Consider the following 17,031-nt stretch of genomic DNA (forward strand, 5'->3'; position numbering starts at 1 on the left):
AACTGATATTTAACGGTTTATCTACCCATTATTGATTGTTTTTGGCCAGAGTACTTGGTTACATCGTATAATAAAGAATAGTATAGAACGAAATCATTCCCAATGCCCTAATCATGAAGTTTAAATTAAAGTTTCACGAGTAACACGATGTTCAGCAGAAATACAGACGATGGATAAATATTATGAGAAATTCAAGGATCTGGTCCAATAAGTAAAACCTCTGCTTTACTCAGAAAACAAACTGCGGCCAGCTCTATTTCCACCAATAACGTGAAACTCTGTGATATACGATGTACAAATAGCCAGGAAATCAGCGATCAAGATCGATGATTGTTTGGCTGCCTCGAAGCGACTGTTCTTTAGCACCACCCGGAAGATACATGTAGCTTATGGTATGCTACGGACGCGAACAGCCAATATGTACCAGGATGGGACAAAGAGTGCGAAAATAAGTATAAGAGATTCCTTGAGAATGGAGACCCCGAGATTGCAGAAGGCCTACTGCACAGCCTAGACAACGCACGGCGAGAGGAGTGGATTGGAACCGTTGAGTCGCTCGATTTAAAGACATCTAGTATACAGGCCTGGTCTCTCCTCCGAAAACTAGGTGGAGCTAACAAACTGTATCATAACTCAATAGATATTTCTGCAAATAATATTTCAGTTCACATACAGGCAACTTCTAGAGCGCCAAAGGACAAGAAACATACAAGAATAATCACCGAGAACTTAGTGTTCTTAAAAAACCAGCACATCTTTGGACCAGTATTCCTCGAAATTTTCAGCAGTGAGGTCAGAGAAGCGCTGAAGAGTGTCAAGGCGGGAAAGGCACCTGGTTTGGATGGAATACACCCAGAATTCCTTCATCACTGTGGGGATTATGCCAAAAAAAGGCTTGCAGAGTTTTACTCAGGTATAATGGCAAAAGGGAACATACCACAGAAAATGAAGAACTCAAAGATCATTGTACTGCTTAACCCAGGAAAACCTAGCGATCAGTCGAAGAGCTATAGGCCAATCGCATTGCTCAGCGTCATGTACAAGCTGCTCGAGTGTCTCCTGTATGACAGACTGAGCCCAAAAATACTGGGATCAGTTCCAGACGAACAATCAGGATTTCGACCTAATAGAAGCTGCACCGATCAAGTACTTTCCCTGACAACACATATAGAGGCAGGCTACCAGAAAAAGCAAAAAATATCAGTTGCATTCATAGACCTGAGCGCAGCCTATGACACTGTCTGGAGACAAGGCCTTCTGTACAAACTCATACAAATAATCCTATGCAGCAATATCATCAGACTCGTCGATAACATGCTTGCCGGGACAGCTTTTCAAGTGATTACTGGAGAACAAACGAACTCTATCAAAATTCTCAACAATGGGCTACCACAAGGCTCAGTCCTTGTTCCATTGTTCTTCAGTCTTTATACTCGTACTTCTGACAACTCAAACACACATTCTAGGAAGTTTGGCTATGTGAACGATTGGGCTATAGCTGCCCAATATGAATCATTCGAGGCTACTGAAGACACCTTGTGTGGCCGAGCGGTTCTATGCGCTTCATTCCGGAACCGCGCGCAACTGCTACGGTCGCAGGTTCGAATCCTGCCTCGGACATGGATGTGTGTGACGTCCTTAGGTTAGTTAGGTTTAAGTAGTTCTAAGTCTAGGGGACTGATGGCCTGAGATGTTAACTCCCATAGTGCTTAGAGCCATTTGAAGCCTTAGCTCACACACTATTTTGAACACCTTGTGTTCCGATTTGAAGCTGCTGAGTGGCTATTTCCGCAAATGGAGACTGCAGTCGAATCCAACTAAGACTGAAGTACCATGCTTCCACCTTTGCAACCATCCAGCAAGAAGAGGCTTAATGTCATCTTTGAAGGGAAACACCTTAGCAAAAACAACTACCCCAAATACATAGGAACTACATTTGACAGGACTCTCTCTTACAAAGAGCACCTAACAAAGACTGCAGATAAAATGACGACAAGAAACAACAACATCTATAAATTGTGCAGCACCACTTGGGGCTCCACAGCAAGTACACTTCGAAAATCAGCAGGTGGGCGTGTCTATTCGTTGGCAGAATACTGTGCTCCTGTGAGGATCAACAACTCGAATACAAGCAGGATTCAAGTGGCACTAAATGGCACCATGCGCATTATCAGTGGCACAACCAAATCTACTCCCACTATATGGCTGTCAACCCTCCGCCATATACCACCCCCAGAAAAAAGTTCTTCTCAGTGAGTTCAACAAGATAACTAATAACCCACAGCTGCCCATAAAGAGCGATATAGCTGACTTGGAGCGCAGAAGACTTAAATCTAGAAGACCAGCATTACTCTCTGCTAAAGAGATGACGAACTCCAACTTAGATGTCAACGATCGGTGGAAACAACACTGGCAAGAACAGTGCCCACCAAAATGCCAAAGTTTCATGACAGCTGAGAAACCGCCTGGCTTCAACCAGTCACGCAAAGTGTGGACAACTCTAAACCGAATACGTGCTGGCGATGGAAGATGTGCTGGCGCCCTCTACAAATGGAGAACGATACCAACACGAAACTGCGACTGCGGCGCTGAAAAATAAACTCCGACACATAGCGGAAGAATCCCCAATTCGAGTCTACAAGGGAACCTTCAACGATTTCTTCGCTGCAACATAGGAGGCAATTGATTATATTAAATGTCATGACATCAATCTGTAACTAACTTATATATGAAACGTATAAGGATAGTGATGTATGCCATACGATAAATAATGTGAAAATTACCGAACTATCAGTTTAATAAGCCACAGCTGCAAAATACTAACGCGAATTCTTTACAGACGAATGGAAAAACTAGTAGAAGCCGACCTCGGGGAAGATCAGTTTGGATTCCGTAGAAATATTGGAACACGTGAGGCAATGCTGACCCTACGACTTATCTTAGAAGCTAGATTAAGGAAAGGCAAACCTACGTTTCTACCATTTGTAGACTTAGAGAAAGCTTTTGACAATGTTGACTGGAATACTCTCTTTCAAATTCTGAAGGTGGCAGGGGTAAAATACAGGGAGCGAAAGGCTATTTACAATTTGTACAGAAACCAGATGGCAGTTATAAGAGTCGAGGGACATGAAAGGAAAGCAGTGGTTGGGAAGGGTGTGATTCAGGGCTGTAGCCTTTCCCCGATGTTATTCAATCTGTATATTGAGCAAGCAGTGAAGGAAACAAAAGAAAAATTCGGAGTAGGTATTAAAATCCATGGAGAAGAAACAAAGGTTTGGAGATGACATTGTAATGCAAGGACTTGGAAGAGCAGTTGAACGGAATGGATAGTGTCTTGAAAGGAGGATATAAGATGAAAATCAACAAAAGCAAAACGAGGATAATGGAATGTAGTCAAATTAAGTCGGGTGATGCTGAGGGAATTAGACGTGTCTGATGTCCTTAGGTTGGTTAGGTTTAAGTAGTTCTAAGTTCTAGGGGACTGATGACCTTAGAAGTTAAGTCCCATCGTGAAAAAAAAAGTACTGACACTCATGATGGAAATCCACAAATGACTCTAATTACAGACCGATTTCTTTCCTTTCTGTTATTTTAAACAGAATTTCAGAAACCCCTTACAATGGAATGCTGATTCATTTTTGACACCATAACTTGTTAACTGCCTTTCTTATTATTTTGAGTTTCGGAGACTCATCTTTATAAAAGCTAGTAACGCTACAAGTGACGAACTGCACCACAAGAATAATTCATGACGAAATAGTTCACGACAGAACGGCCGAATGCGAGTGTCTAGCAGGCCCGCTGGAGAATGATGTCCAGCCGTTCACCCGTGAACCACTTCGAGACCCTAAATGTTCGCTCCTGTTGTAACCTACATACGTTACGTCCCAATAACATAGACGGTTCGGTCAAAAACTGCAATGTTTGTCGACAACACAGAAATAACAATAACGGGTCAAACTTAACAACATCAGACACAACCTTGACGACAGCTAAACAGGCCTTAAGCTGGTTCACAGCAAATATATTACACTATTTGAAACAAGAGAAATAATCTGCTGATATTTTTAATAGACATTACTGATCGCACGCTTCATGAAACAAAATGTTATAAACTCCTTTAAGTCCAGCTGGATAACAAGATTTTTAATAGGCTTTACACCGCGTCTTGGCAGCAATGAACGTGATCTGAAAAAGCGCTACTTTCCGGGGATATGAGCTGTTAGGGACATCGCCTGGTGTGATCTACATCTATATCTACAGCTACATTTATACTCCGCAAGCCACCCAAAGGTGTGTGGCGGAGGGCATTTTACGTGCCACTGTCATTACCTCCCTTTCCTGTTCCAGTCGCGTATGGTTCGCGGGAAGAACGACTGTCTGAAGCCTCCGTGCCCGCTCTAATCTCTCTAATTTTATATTCGTGATCTCCTCGGGAGGTATAAGTAGGGGGAAGCAATATATTCGATACCTCATCCAGAAACGCACCCTCTCGAAACCTGGCGAGCAATCTACACCGCGATGCAGAGCGCCTCTCTTGCAGAGTCTGCCACTTGAGTTTATTAAACATCTCCGTAACGCTATCACGGTTACCACATAACCCTGTGACGAAACGCGCCGCTCTTCTTTGGATCTTCTCTATCTCCTCTGTCAGACCGATCTGGTACGGATCCCACACTGATGAGCAATACTCAAGTATAGGTCGAACGAGAGTTTTGTAAGCCACCTCCTTTGTTGATGGACTACATTTTCTAAGCACTCTCCCAATGAATCTCAACCTGGTACCCGCCTCACCAACAATTAATTTTATATGATCATTCCACTTCAAATCGTTCCGCACGCATACTCCCAGATATTTTACAGAAGTAACTGCTACCAGTGTTTGTTCCGCTATCATATAATCATACAATAAAGGATCCTTCATTCTATGTATTCGCAATACATTACATTTGTCTATGTTAAGGGACAGTTTCCACTCCCTGCACCAAGTGCCTATCCGCTGCAGATCTTCCTGCATTTCGCTACAATTTTCTAATGCTGCAACTTCTCTGTATACTACAGCATCATCCGCGAAAAGCCGCATGGAACTTCCGACACTATCTACAATTTTCTAATGCTGCAACTTCTCTGTATACTACAGCATCATCCGCGAAAAGCCGCATGGAACTTCCGACACTATCTACTAGGTCAGAGCGGTAGATGTAAGTCTAAGAAAAGTGAAGTAGAATACACGGACGAGGTCGGTAAGCTGGACTGTTAATGTAAAACAAAATTTAACATTGGCCGGAGCCGTAAGTTACGGAATTGTACTCATTATACATACAAAAACAAGTAAATTTGTACGTTATCCCAGGGTGAATAGAGAAATTTTATGTAAACCGATGGCAGCTGCTAAGGAATAACTGACACTCACTAAAAAAAACAACCGCCAATTGCTACTAAGCAACCGATAATTGCTGCAGAACACCAGACCACTGACGGTTAAAGAAAATGTAGAGAGCGAGACGTGTTAATTGCAGCGAAGCCTGTGAACGAACGCTCTGTATGCATTCGACAATTCATGTGCTATGGTGTTTGACGGAGGTTTTTGTGGAACCGACTAGCGCGACATTCCGTGTGGTACAGCAACCTCTCTGCAAAAGTCATTTCAGTGCTTACGAACGTGAAGCGTAAGCACTCAATCGGACGGCTGGAAGCCGGTCAAAGGGTCACTAATGTGGCCACAGTAATGACTGTGTCCAAAAGTGTTATGTCGCGATTGAAAAAGGTCGGTGAAGATGGAAATGCTATGTGAAAGCAAGTCGGTAGCCATTCACGGATCAAAACACCGCAAAGGGATCGATACGTAGCCCTAGCGGCGAAAAGGAGTAGACATCTCCCTCCTGGCAGATCGCTGCGGACATTGTAACCGTTACCGATGCACTTATCTCTGCCAGAACAATTTCGGGGAGATTAAATCAAGCTGATTTGCATGCTCGGAAGCCCCACTTCAACCACGCCATCGTTGAGAAAGAATTCGTTGGTGTAAGGAGAATGTGTGTTGAGGTCAGCAGCAGCAGTCAAGAGAGATGTTCTCCGACGAATCCTGCTCCAGTGTGCCAGCTGAATCAGGCCACTAGTTAATGTGAAGAGAGAGGGGAACATGTTATACACCACACAATGTTCACGAGCGTCATCAGTATGGCCCTCGCATCACGCTGTGGCCTGGTATTATGCGCAATGGCCGAACACCCCTACATATCTTTGCGCGAGGTACCGTTATAGCGCAACGATATTGCGGGTAGATTATTCTGAATCATGTTCGTCTGTTCACGGGAACGGTGGTTCCGACTCTCTGTAAGTGAGTCGTCAAAATTTTGCCCAGTATAACAGAGGTACTGGCGCAGGACATACGTTGCCATATGTAATTTTACTTCTGTTCGAAACAGGCTTAGGTCTGTTGAAGTTATTTTACTGGTCTTGACGTAGCTTCTGGGCTAAGGCATTTTTCATTTATTAGTGTGTATGACTTCTGAAGAAGGCTATATTATTATAGCAGAAACCATGGACAAGGTTCAAAATAAACAGACTTTAGTGCAACTGTGGGCTGTTTTTCATTCGAGACATATTCGTAAGCCCGCAGGAGAAATTATACAGTCGGCATCTCAAAAGAGTGCTGTAGACGGCGTAGAACTGTTAGCAGGTGGACGTGTGATACACCACCGCTGATGTCATTAATGGCAGTGAACTGGTGTGTATGCCAACCGCTTGCATGGAACCAGCGTGAAAAAATGGGTCGACCTGGAAGCCTGACAGAACGGCAGAATGAAGCTATCGTGCTTCCACGTGCCCATGACCACGCATTGAATGTAGCTTCTAGATAAATTGTTCAATCTGTCTAAACTCGGGAACCTCTGCTCACAGAGGCACAAAAAGTTGCATGTCGCTAGAGGTTTAAACAGTAGAGAATCTCGACGGTAGTTGGCTGGAGGCGTGTAGTGTAGTCCAACAAGTCACGACTTTGCTGCTTTTCAAATGACGCAAGGTGTCGAGTCCACCGATCGCCTAATGAGACCTTCAGTGTGTGAACAGCATGGTTAAGGCTCGTGGTGGTTCTGTGATGTTTCTAAGGTGTTTTTCGCAGCATGACTTGGGTACAATCATTCATATTACGGTGAACATGAATCGGGATGTTTATTTCTCTAACTGAAATGAAATGTCGTGTCGCGAGGGCCTCCCGGTGGGGACATCTGATCGTCTGGTGCAAGTCTTTTGAGGTGACGCCACTTCGGCGACTTGGGCGTCGATGAGGATGAAATGATGATCATGAAGACGACACAAACACCCACTCCCTGAGCGGAGAAAATCAACCCAGCCGGAAATCGAACCCGAGCCCCAAGGCATGACAAGCCGGCGCGCTGTCCACTCTTTTTTTTCTGATCTCATTTTGATCGTAATTGTTTGTTGGAAATGTTCGGGGCGGACGTCCCATGATACCTGTTAAAGTTCATCATCGATTCGTTCACTCAGCTTTTTTTTAAAGTTTAATTGCAGAGGGCACCTAACTCTCTGACCGAACACGCTGAGCTGCCGTGATTCACTAGTGCGGAGGAAGGATCAGTAGAGGCTGCGGGATTCACGAAAAAGACGCCCTGTGGGGCAGAACCATAGGAATAATTCATGACAAAATAGTTCACGAGTGAAAGGCCGAATGCGAGTGTCCAGCAGGCCCGTTGTAGAACCACTTCGAGACCCTAAATGTCCGCTCCAAAAAAAAAAAAAAAAAAAAGGCTCTGAGCACTATGCAACTTAACTTCTGAGGTCATCAGTCGCCTAGACCTTCGAATTAATTAAACCCCACTACCTAAGGACATCACACACATCCATGCCCGAGGCAGCATTCGAACCTGCGACCGTGGCGGTCGCTCGGTTCCAGACTGCAGCGCCTAGAACCGCACGGCCACGCCGGCGGGCTGGGTGGTGAGGGTGGATGGCTTTAGTAGAGATGTAGATTCTTCTGTTTGAGGAAAAATCACGTAAGAGTTTTTCCAAGGCACCATCTTATGTCTGCTATTGCTCGGCATATACGTAAACGATCTTCCTTCTAGTGTAAAATAAGCAGAATTATTTACTTTTGTGGATGACTTTAGAATTCAATCAATATAACCATACATACAACCACAGAAGAAATGTTAAACAAAGCTCTTAAGAGTATATTGACTGGTTTTTTGCGAATGGTCTCACACTCAATACTAAAATGACGCAACCTACGTAATTCCTTATATCTAGAGGCACTACCGTATTTCTGGGATTATATTTTCTTTGAAAAATTGCCTCCAAAATTGAAGTGCGTCTTAAACTCGAAATTAATATAAAAATGTCCAGTGTTTGATTTAAAATTCCCACCAGTCTTAAAAATGGCCGTATATTTCTCTGCCTGGCAACATTGGATTCAATTGGCAGCAGCAGTGCTCCGATGCGACGGACATCAGTTGCGAGGTTTCACAAGCTTGCCAAAACTGTCTCCCTCTCACCCCGCCGTAACAAACCCAGAACTCTGTCTAGCATATGGTGAGTAATTGCAGTCTACAATGCCAGTGAACGAGAAAGTGATTTGTGTTGTCGGTAGCATTACAATATTTTTGCTAGTAGCTAGTTTCGTAATGACAAGAAAAGGTATTCATATGATGCGAACTATAAATTGAAAGTAATAGCATATGCAGAAGAACGTGGAAACAGATGAGTCGAGCAGCATTTCGCCCCCCCACCAATAGACAAAACCATTCGCAACTGGCGGACTAGTAAAGAAGAACTGAAAGAACAATGAGGAAGACTAAATGTGCAAATAGAGGACTGAAAGCAAAATGGCCAAAACTAGAAGATGACGTACTGAAATGGAGTCAAGGACACCGTAAAAATAACATTGGAATTAACACAAAAATGATTCTGATACATGATGGTAAGCTAGCACTAAAGTGGAAGTTAACAGATTCTATGGGTGGAATTGGTAGGTGCGTCATGGACTTTGCATGCGAACCAAAACCAAAATATCTTAGAAAAGACGGTACTAAACTTAATTCAGTGATCATTTCCAAGAGCAAACCGATGTTAAAACCTTCTGAAATACCGCCAGCTTTTGTTGTTCACGTACATGACAAGGGTTAGATGGACGAGGCTGGCATGAAATTATGAGTTAACAGAGGGTGGAGGAGAAGGAGAGGTGCTTTATTCAAGAAGAGTTCTCTTCTTGTGCTTGATCAATTTAGTAGTCACTTGAAAAATTCTGTGAAAGAGAAATTGAGACAGGGAAGTACATAGCTTGCTGTTATTCCGGGAGGATTTACTTCACGATTGCAACATCTTGACGTCTCGATAAATAAACCATTTAAAGTGTGTATGAGAGAGGAATGAACAAATGGATGAGTATGAAACCCAACGTGAATTCACGCCGAAGGGAGCTTTAAATCGACCTACAATCAAACAAGTGTGTTAGTGGATACAACAGTCGTGGTCTAGTGTGAGAGAAGACATTATTGTCAAATCTTTCAAGAATTGCGGCGTAAGTAACATTCTCGATGGCAGTGAAGACCGTCTTATATATGAAGAGGACAATGATGATGACGAAGAGGCGGAATAAGAAGAAGAAAGTTCAAATAACGATTTTCAGGGATTTTAAATGTCAGGTCGGTTTTATAAACTAAGAATTTTTTAGTCTGGCTTTGCAATCCAATAAATATGTTTTTTTAAATTAGTGCTTACAAATTAAGGTGCGTCTTATAGCCCGTAGCCTTTATAGTCACTAAAATACGGCACACCAATGATACACGTAATATATGACGAGGAAATAAAGGGGTGGAGACTTCAAAATATTTAAGTGTACATACTAATTTAATTGATGAAAGCAGAAAATATAAAAATGCAGCAAATAAAGGAGGCGAAAAGGATACAAACGCTTAGAAAGTCAGATTGACAAAAAGTGAAAAATGGCTAAGCAGGAATGGCTAGAGGACAAATGTAAGGATTTAGAAACATATTTTATTTGGGGAAAGATAGATACCGCCTACAGGAAAATTAAAGAGGACTTTGGTGAAGAGAGAAGCAGCTGTATGAATATCGAGAGCTCAGGTGAGTAACCACTCCAAGCTAAGAAGGGGAAGGTGAAAGGTGGAACGAGTATGTAGAGGGACCGTACAAGGTAGATAAACTTGAAGGCAGCGTTATAGAAAGGGAAGTGGACGTTGATGAAGATGAGATGGGAAATACGATACTGCGAGAAGAATTTGAAGAGTCCTGAAAGATTTAATTTGAATCAAGGCCCTGGGAGCAGACACTGTTCCGTCAGAACTCCTGCCAGCCATGACAAAACTCTCCCATCGGGTGTGCAACATGTATGAGATAGGCTAAATACACTCAGACTTTAAGAAGAATGTAATAATCCCAGTTCTAAGGAAACCAGGTGGTGACAGGTGTGAAAATTACCGAATTATCAGTCTAATAAATCACGTTTGCAAAATACTGACATGAATTCTTTACAGTAGAATGGAAAAACTGATAGAAGCCGATCTCGGGGAAGCTAAGTTTGGATTCCGTAGAAATGTAGGGACATGCGAGGCTATACTGACCTTACGACTTACCTTAGAAGATAGGTTAAACCTACATTTGTAATACTTGTAGAGTTAGAAAAAGCTTTTGACAATGTTGACTGGAATACAGTGACCGAAAGGTCCGTTACAAATTGTACAGAAACCAGATGAAAATAGTAAGAGTGGACAGGCATGAAAGGGAAGCAGTGGTTGAGAAGGGAGTGAGACAGGTTTGTAACCTACCCCCGATGTTATTCAATCTTTAACTGAACAAGCACTAAAGGAAACAAATGAAAAATTTGGAGTTGGAATTAAAGTGCTGGTAAAGGAAATAAAAACTATGAGGTTTTTCAGTGACATTGTAGTTCTGTCAGATACAGGCAGTAAAGGACACGGAAATGGCGTGGAATGAAATGTACAGCGTCTTGAAAGATGGACATAAGATAAACATCAGCTAAAGCGAAACAAGAATAATGGTATATATTCGAATTAAATTAAGTGATGCTAAGGGGATCAGATTAGGAAACGAGACACTTGAAGTAGTAGATGAATTCTGTTATCTGGGCAGCAAAGATATAAAACGTAGATTGGCAATGGCAAGAAAAGCATTTCTGAAGAAGAGAAATTTGTTAACATCGAATATAGAATTAAATGTTAGGAAGACTTTTCTGGAAGTATTTGTCTGGACTACAGCCATGTATATAAGTGATATTTACGATAATCAGTTTAGAGCAAAAGAGAACAGAAGCTTTGGGAAAGTGATGCTACAGAAGAATGTTGAATATGACATGGGTAGATCACTTAACTAATCGCAAAGTGCTGAACAGAATTGGGGAGACAAGAAATTGGTAGCACAATTTGACCAAAAGTAGTGATCGGTTGATAAGACACATTCTGAGACATCAAAGGATCACCAACGTTGTACTGGAGGGAATTGCAGGAGGTAAAAAACATAGAAGAAGACTAAGAGATGAATACTGTAAGCAGATTCAGAGGGATATAGGATGCAGTAGTTACTCGGAGCTGAAGAGGCTTACACAGGGTAAAGTAGCATGAAGACCTGCACCAAAAAACTCTTTGGACTGAAGACCGCCGGCCGAAGTGGCCGTGCGGTTAAAGGCGCTGCAGTCTGGAACCGCAAGACCGCTACGGTCGCAGGTTCGAATCCTGCCTCGGGCATGGATGTTTGTGATGTCCTTAGGTTAGTTAGGTTTAACTAGTTCTAAGTTCTAGGGGACTAATGACCTCAGCAGTTGAGTCCCATAGTGCTCAGAGCCATTTGAACCATTTTTTTGACTGAAGACCACAACAACAACAACATATTGATGAGAACTTAAACTGGAAAAAGTGCATTTTGGAACTCCTAAAACAACTTAGTTCAGCCACATTTGCACCTACAATCCCTGAACATCTCGGGAAGAGACAAATCAGTAAGTTGACATATATTGCATATTTTCATTCAATAATGTAATATGAAATAGTGTTGTGCGGTACTTCGTAATCCAGAAAGGGAGTCTTCATTGCTCAAAAATGTGCCGTAAGTGGTGCACACTCGTTTCGTATCATGTCAACATCTGTTTAAGGAGTTGGGCATTTTGGCTGCTGCTTCACAGTATATTTATGCCGTCATGATTTTTGGTAATAATCCACTGCAGTTCAAAAGGAAAAATAACGTATACAATTTACAGTACTGGAAGACAAAATTGCATTCATCGCTCCATGTTAAGGTCTTTAGAACTAAAACGTGAATTGCTTTGCCCAGTGATATCAAATGTCTGACAGACAGCAAATTAAAATTTGATAACTGACTAAAATCGTTTCTCCTTGACAATTCCTTATAATGCGTAGAAGAATTTATATTAATGTAATTTTTAAAAGAGATGGGTAGGAATTACTAACTCACATGTGTACATTAAAAAATTGGTCATCATGTGACTGTATTTACAAATTAATTTGTTACGTGGAGGTAAAATGGCTCGTTCCACGTCATTACAATTTATCGAGAAAATTAGGCAAGGAACATGATACTAAGTAACTAACTCACGGTGACCAGGAGTTGCCGTTTCTTCTACTTCTTCACGGTGAATATGCTGTGGACTCTGCTGTCTTTACAGAGCGCTGCACGCACGCGTCCTGGTATGACCAACACTCAGCCACCCTATTGGTCCTCGACTGTCCCGCTAAATCACTACTATCTGAATCCCATAGAAAAATATCTGAGGCTATTTGTGATGCCACGTGAAACATAGAACTTAATTGGCCTGCAATTGGTAGCTCTACGGGATCTAATGACGAATGTGGAGTTTCTTCTGGACGTGTTTTACCTGAAGAAACTTGTGGTCTCTCTCCCTCCCCGAAGTGAGGCCTTTATGAATGCTAGAGGCGATGTTACTCGATATTAGCGTTTTATCGTGATTAGCGCTTTGTCCGGTGTATTGTTTCACTTGAAATTCTTGCCATTCAGTTGTTATTTTCCTTTTCTACATCTACAGCTACATCAGTACCCGGTAATCCACGATGAAGTACTTCACAGAATATTCACAGAAACAATTTTAGACTATTTCTCGACCATTCCACTCTCGCATAGCTTGTGGGAAAATGGATACCTAAATATTCACATGCAAGCTTTGATTTCTCTTATTTTATTACCATGATCACTTTTCCCTGAATCCTGAGACTCAACAAAATATTTTGGCGTTTGGAAGAAACGAATGGTACTTGAAATTTTGTGAAAAGCTCTCCGCAAACAAAAACACCTATGGTTTAGTGACTGCCACTCCATCTCTGTACTGTAACAGGGGATGTAGAAGCTAGTGTAGTCAGTCTCTGTAGTAGATTTGTTGCTCCTTACAAATGTTCTGCCAATAAAATTCAGTCTTTGTTCGGCTTTTCCAACAACATTTTCAACGTGATGGTTCCCATTATAAGTTGTGTGTAATTGCAATCCTTAGGTATTTAGTTCAATCGATAGTTTTTAAATTTGTATTATTGATAGCGCAACCGCAATTTTGCTCACATTATTCCCACTGTTACTGAACAGACTTGTATTAAACATGGCTCTGATATGTATTTTGTCCGCAGTGTGCCAGTCCTGTGGAGGAGAACCACGTGCTGGGAAACGGGCGAGGGAGAGAGGACTCGGAGAGTTTCAAGAAGCGGCTACGCGAGGAGCTGGTGAACAGGGACGGCCAGAGGTAGGCATCCACCACACACCACAGCCGAAGGCATGGAACCATTTTGTACACTCAGAATGGGAGCCGGAAATACCGACACGTTTCATATCGTGGTTAATTTTCATCTGTATCACTAAATCAGAGAATTTCTTAAATTTTTGTCTAATTATCAATAAACGGGGTGAGTCATGAAAAGTATTTCATGTACCATGTAACACATTGTGATATAAATTGTCATTCGTTAGATCCTTCTTCTACATTAAGAAGTAGAAAATAATAAAAGCATCAAACATTTAATGTTTCACTCTCGAGTAGCAATACAGTTATCAAAGATAATGTCTAGTTTATGACAACTTTCACAGTTTTCATAAATTATTAGTTTGTTTAAATTAGTTTAGTTTTACTTTATATCATCATCAGTAGTTAATTTGTTGTCTGTTTACATCTATTTCTTACCTTTTCCCAAGCACTGGTGCTGTTTAATAGTGTGCCTTCGCATTTTCAGCCACTGGAGATGGGAAAGCACACCATCAATTAATGACGCCAGGAAAACTTGAGAGATCACTGGCGCCACTTATCGTCTCACGCAGCGTTTTAATTGTCTTATTTACACGAAAAATTCGTTTCACCTAGAAGAATGGCAAAGTCATTGTTCCTTGCAGTGGGGGTTGACTGTTACATCTTCTGTTTCGACGCAGTTGGACTTCTGGCAGGAATAAGACAGCAGAGCTTCTCATAGTAATTTAAAGTGACCTACAAAGCACTTTCTTTGGCTGCAAAATATACTTAACAGGATCGTGCCGAAGAACCTGGGTGCCGCTTATCCTAGTGTATGTTCGAATATAGCCAAATAATTTGTCACTCTGTAGCGGCGTATCCGCTGTTATGAAACATCCAGGCAGATTAAAACCGTGTACTGTATAGGGACTGTGATCCGTACTCTCTGTCTTTTGTTCTTTCTACCCGAGGTGTAAAAGTGGGAATCTCGTTCCTCCTTCATCGTTCAAATCTGTTAGTGCCCCTTTTTTAATTTTCAAACTTCACAAAAACTCTCTTGCACAAAATCAGCATTACGAAAAGAAATGGTTGGGGAATGGAATACTAAAATTTTTTGTGAGAATGCTGAAAAATAACGGAGCTCTTGTAGAAAAAGATAATAAAAAAAAATAAAAGACAAGTTGCATTCGATTCTCAGCTTTTATTGCGGTGTTTGGAACTCTTATCAACTAGACACTAGAAATCGAATAAATTTAGTGTCGTGCTGCAACTATCGTAATAGCTCAGCACAGTCCATTCTAAAATTTAACAGAGAAGCTCCGAAAAATTAAATGGGAATTTTTGGGAGAAAGGCAACAAAGTTCTTGCATAAGCCTGTTGGCTAATTTCAGAGAAAGGGAGTTCGAGAAATAGCGTGCAACATTTCTGTTTCCACCGTATATGTCACGTAAGGCTCATGAGAATAGGTTAGCTGAGATTAGAACTTGTATTGATGCCAGTGTTCAGGTTTTTCTCGCGAACATAATATGATAGGATGTGACTAATATTGGTATGTATTCTCCACCGAACGTGGGACAGTGGTTTGGAGAATATTCATGCAAATGTAGTTATAGCAGAAAAAGGCTTCGCTAAAATCTATGGGTTGTTTTACAAAGAATCTTCCACTCTGCAGTATGAGAGAGCTACTGGCAGAACACAGAGTGTCGTACCTGAGTAGCTCAGACAATAGGGGGATTGACATTAATGGTAAGGCACCGAATTCAGGCAGACATACTGCGACTTATTTCCGATAACATTTAAGTCATTTATTGATGGAAAATAGCCTATTCTAGTGTCCACTAAGATAATGTGCGTAGAATGATGATCTTTTAATTAATACGACGTACAAATTTATACGGAAAACTATTTACTTTATGGATGCTCAGATATATAGGAATGATGTTCAGACTGTACGCGGTAGAATTTGCGTTGTAAGTAGTGTTAGTGTCATGATTTGCTGACGGGCGCTGGTACTGGTACGGCGACTTAGGGCTGAAACACAAACATCAGTGTGCATTGCAATTGCAGACAGTCGACATGGTTCTGGAAAGGTGAACAGGACTTTGCTCGTATTGCTGTTTTATCAAAACAACAGCAACAGTGCCGCTGCTCTTCGCTAGTATCGGGGCATTAAAGGAAAAGGGAGAGATTCTATTCTAATCCGGGGTTGAAGAACATTATTCGGAAATTGGATAATTCCAATTTCCGAATAATGTTGGTGACTTCGAAATTGCTTGTGGAAGAAAAATCCGTGACATGGCGCCTCAAACCGCGCAACCACTTCGCGCGGCGTTTGTGGGAGAGACTGACGACCAACTGTGCAACAAATTGTCGAACAGGCTACTGTTGCCATAGCTGAGGATGTTGGACGCAGTGTGCGATCTTCAAGCAGTGCTCGAGCTGTGTCACGAAAGCTGAACATCCCTTGTTCCACCGCACGAAAAGTGCTGCGAACGGTTTTGAAATGAAATCTCTAGTGCGATTCCAGGCTGTCGTGGATGCAGATGGTCGTCACATTGAGAAACGTTTGTAACCTATAGCATAAACATGGTACGCAAATAACAAATGTTACCCTCTCATATGGAAATTAAAACGTGCTTCTTTTCAGTGTTCTACGGTGACCCGTTTTTCATGGAGACCCCTCTCATGTAGCGGAAGTTTAATTATAATCATCCTATATGATGTCCCAAGCGCAGGAAATCTCTATTAATAAAATGATAAAAGAAAAGCGTAACATTAAATAACGTCAGTCTTACAACGCAATTATCAATTTAGCTTTCCATGGTTTTTAAAGTGCGATTGCCACAAACAAACGACAGGTGCGATACACGATGCAGGCAGCGCCATTTCTTGACATTATCGGTTTTATTTAGTAACCAGTACATGGAAACCACACTTTCTGTCGCCTTACATAAAATGATCGTTGGCGAACCTGGTAACAAATCGCGATTACTGCAGTTTCCATATATCAACAGGATATCTTATACCACTCTCCAGTTCCAGGAGTTATATTACCTGTAACACACACTCACGGAACTGAGTCAGTTGTTACGCTTCTGTAAAGAGTACAGTACAAGTTTCTCTACCTATGAGTGACAAATTAGGTTAAAATGCATTTAATTTTCGACATAGTTGCCGTTAGGATGAATTGACTATGCCAAAGTTTATTTGACTTTTTTTTCCTGTAGAAATCCTGTAAGTTGTGGAAAACTGCCACATACGACTGACACAACCACAACCTCTTCATTCGATCCAAAGTT

General features: G+C 41.7%; 1 protein-coding gene across 1 annotated transcript in view; it reads left to right on the top strand.

The window, feature by feature from the left end:
- The window catches only part of LOC124594377 (adenylate cyclase type 3), a 686,894-nt gene that overhangs the window by 480,394 nt on the left and 189,469 nt on the right, over positions 1–17,031 (top strand). The window contains exon 9 of the mRNA XM_047132746.1: positions 13,644–13,756. Within this exon, the coding sequence (XP_046988702.1) occupies positions 13,644–13,756 (113 nt within the window). The remainder of the gene's footprint in view (positions 1–13,643; positions 13,757–17,031) is intronic.

Source organism: Schistocerca americana, chromosome 2 (genome assembly GCF_021461395.2).
Source record: "Schistocerca americana isolate TAMUIC-IGC-003095 chromosome 2, iqSchAmer2.1, whole genome shotgun sequence".
Taxonomy (NCBI): Eukaryota; Metazoa; Arthropoda; class Insecta; order Orthoptera; family Acrididae; genus Schistocerca; species Schistocerca americana.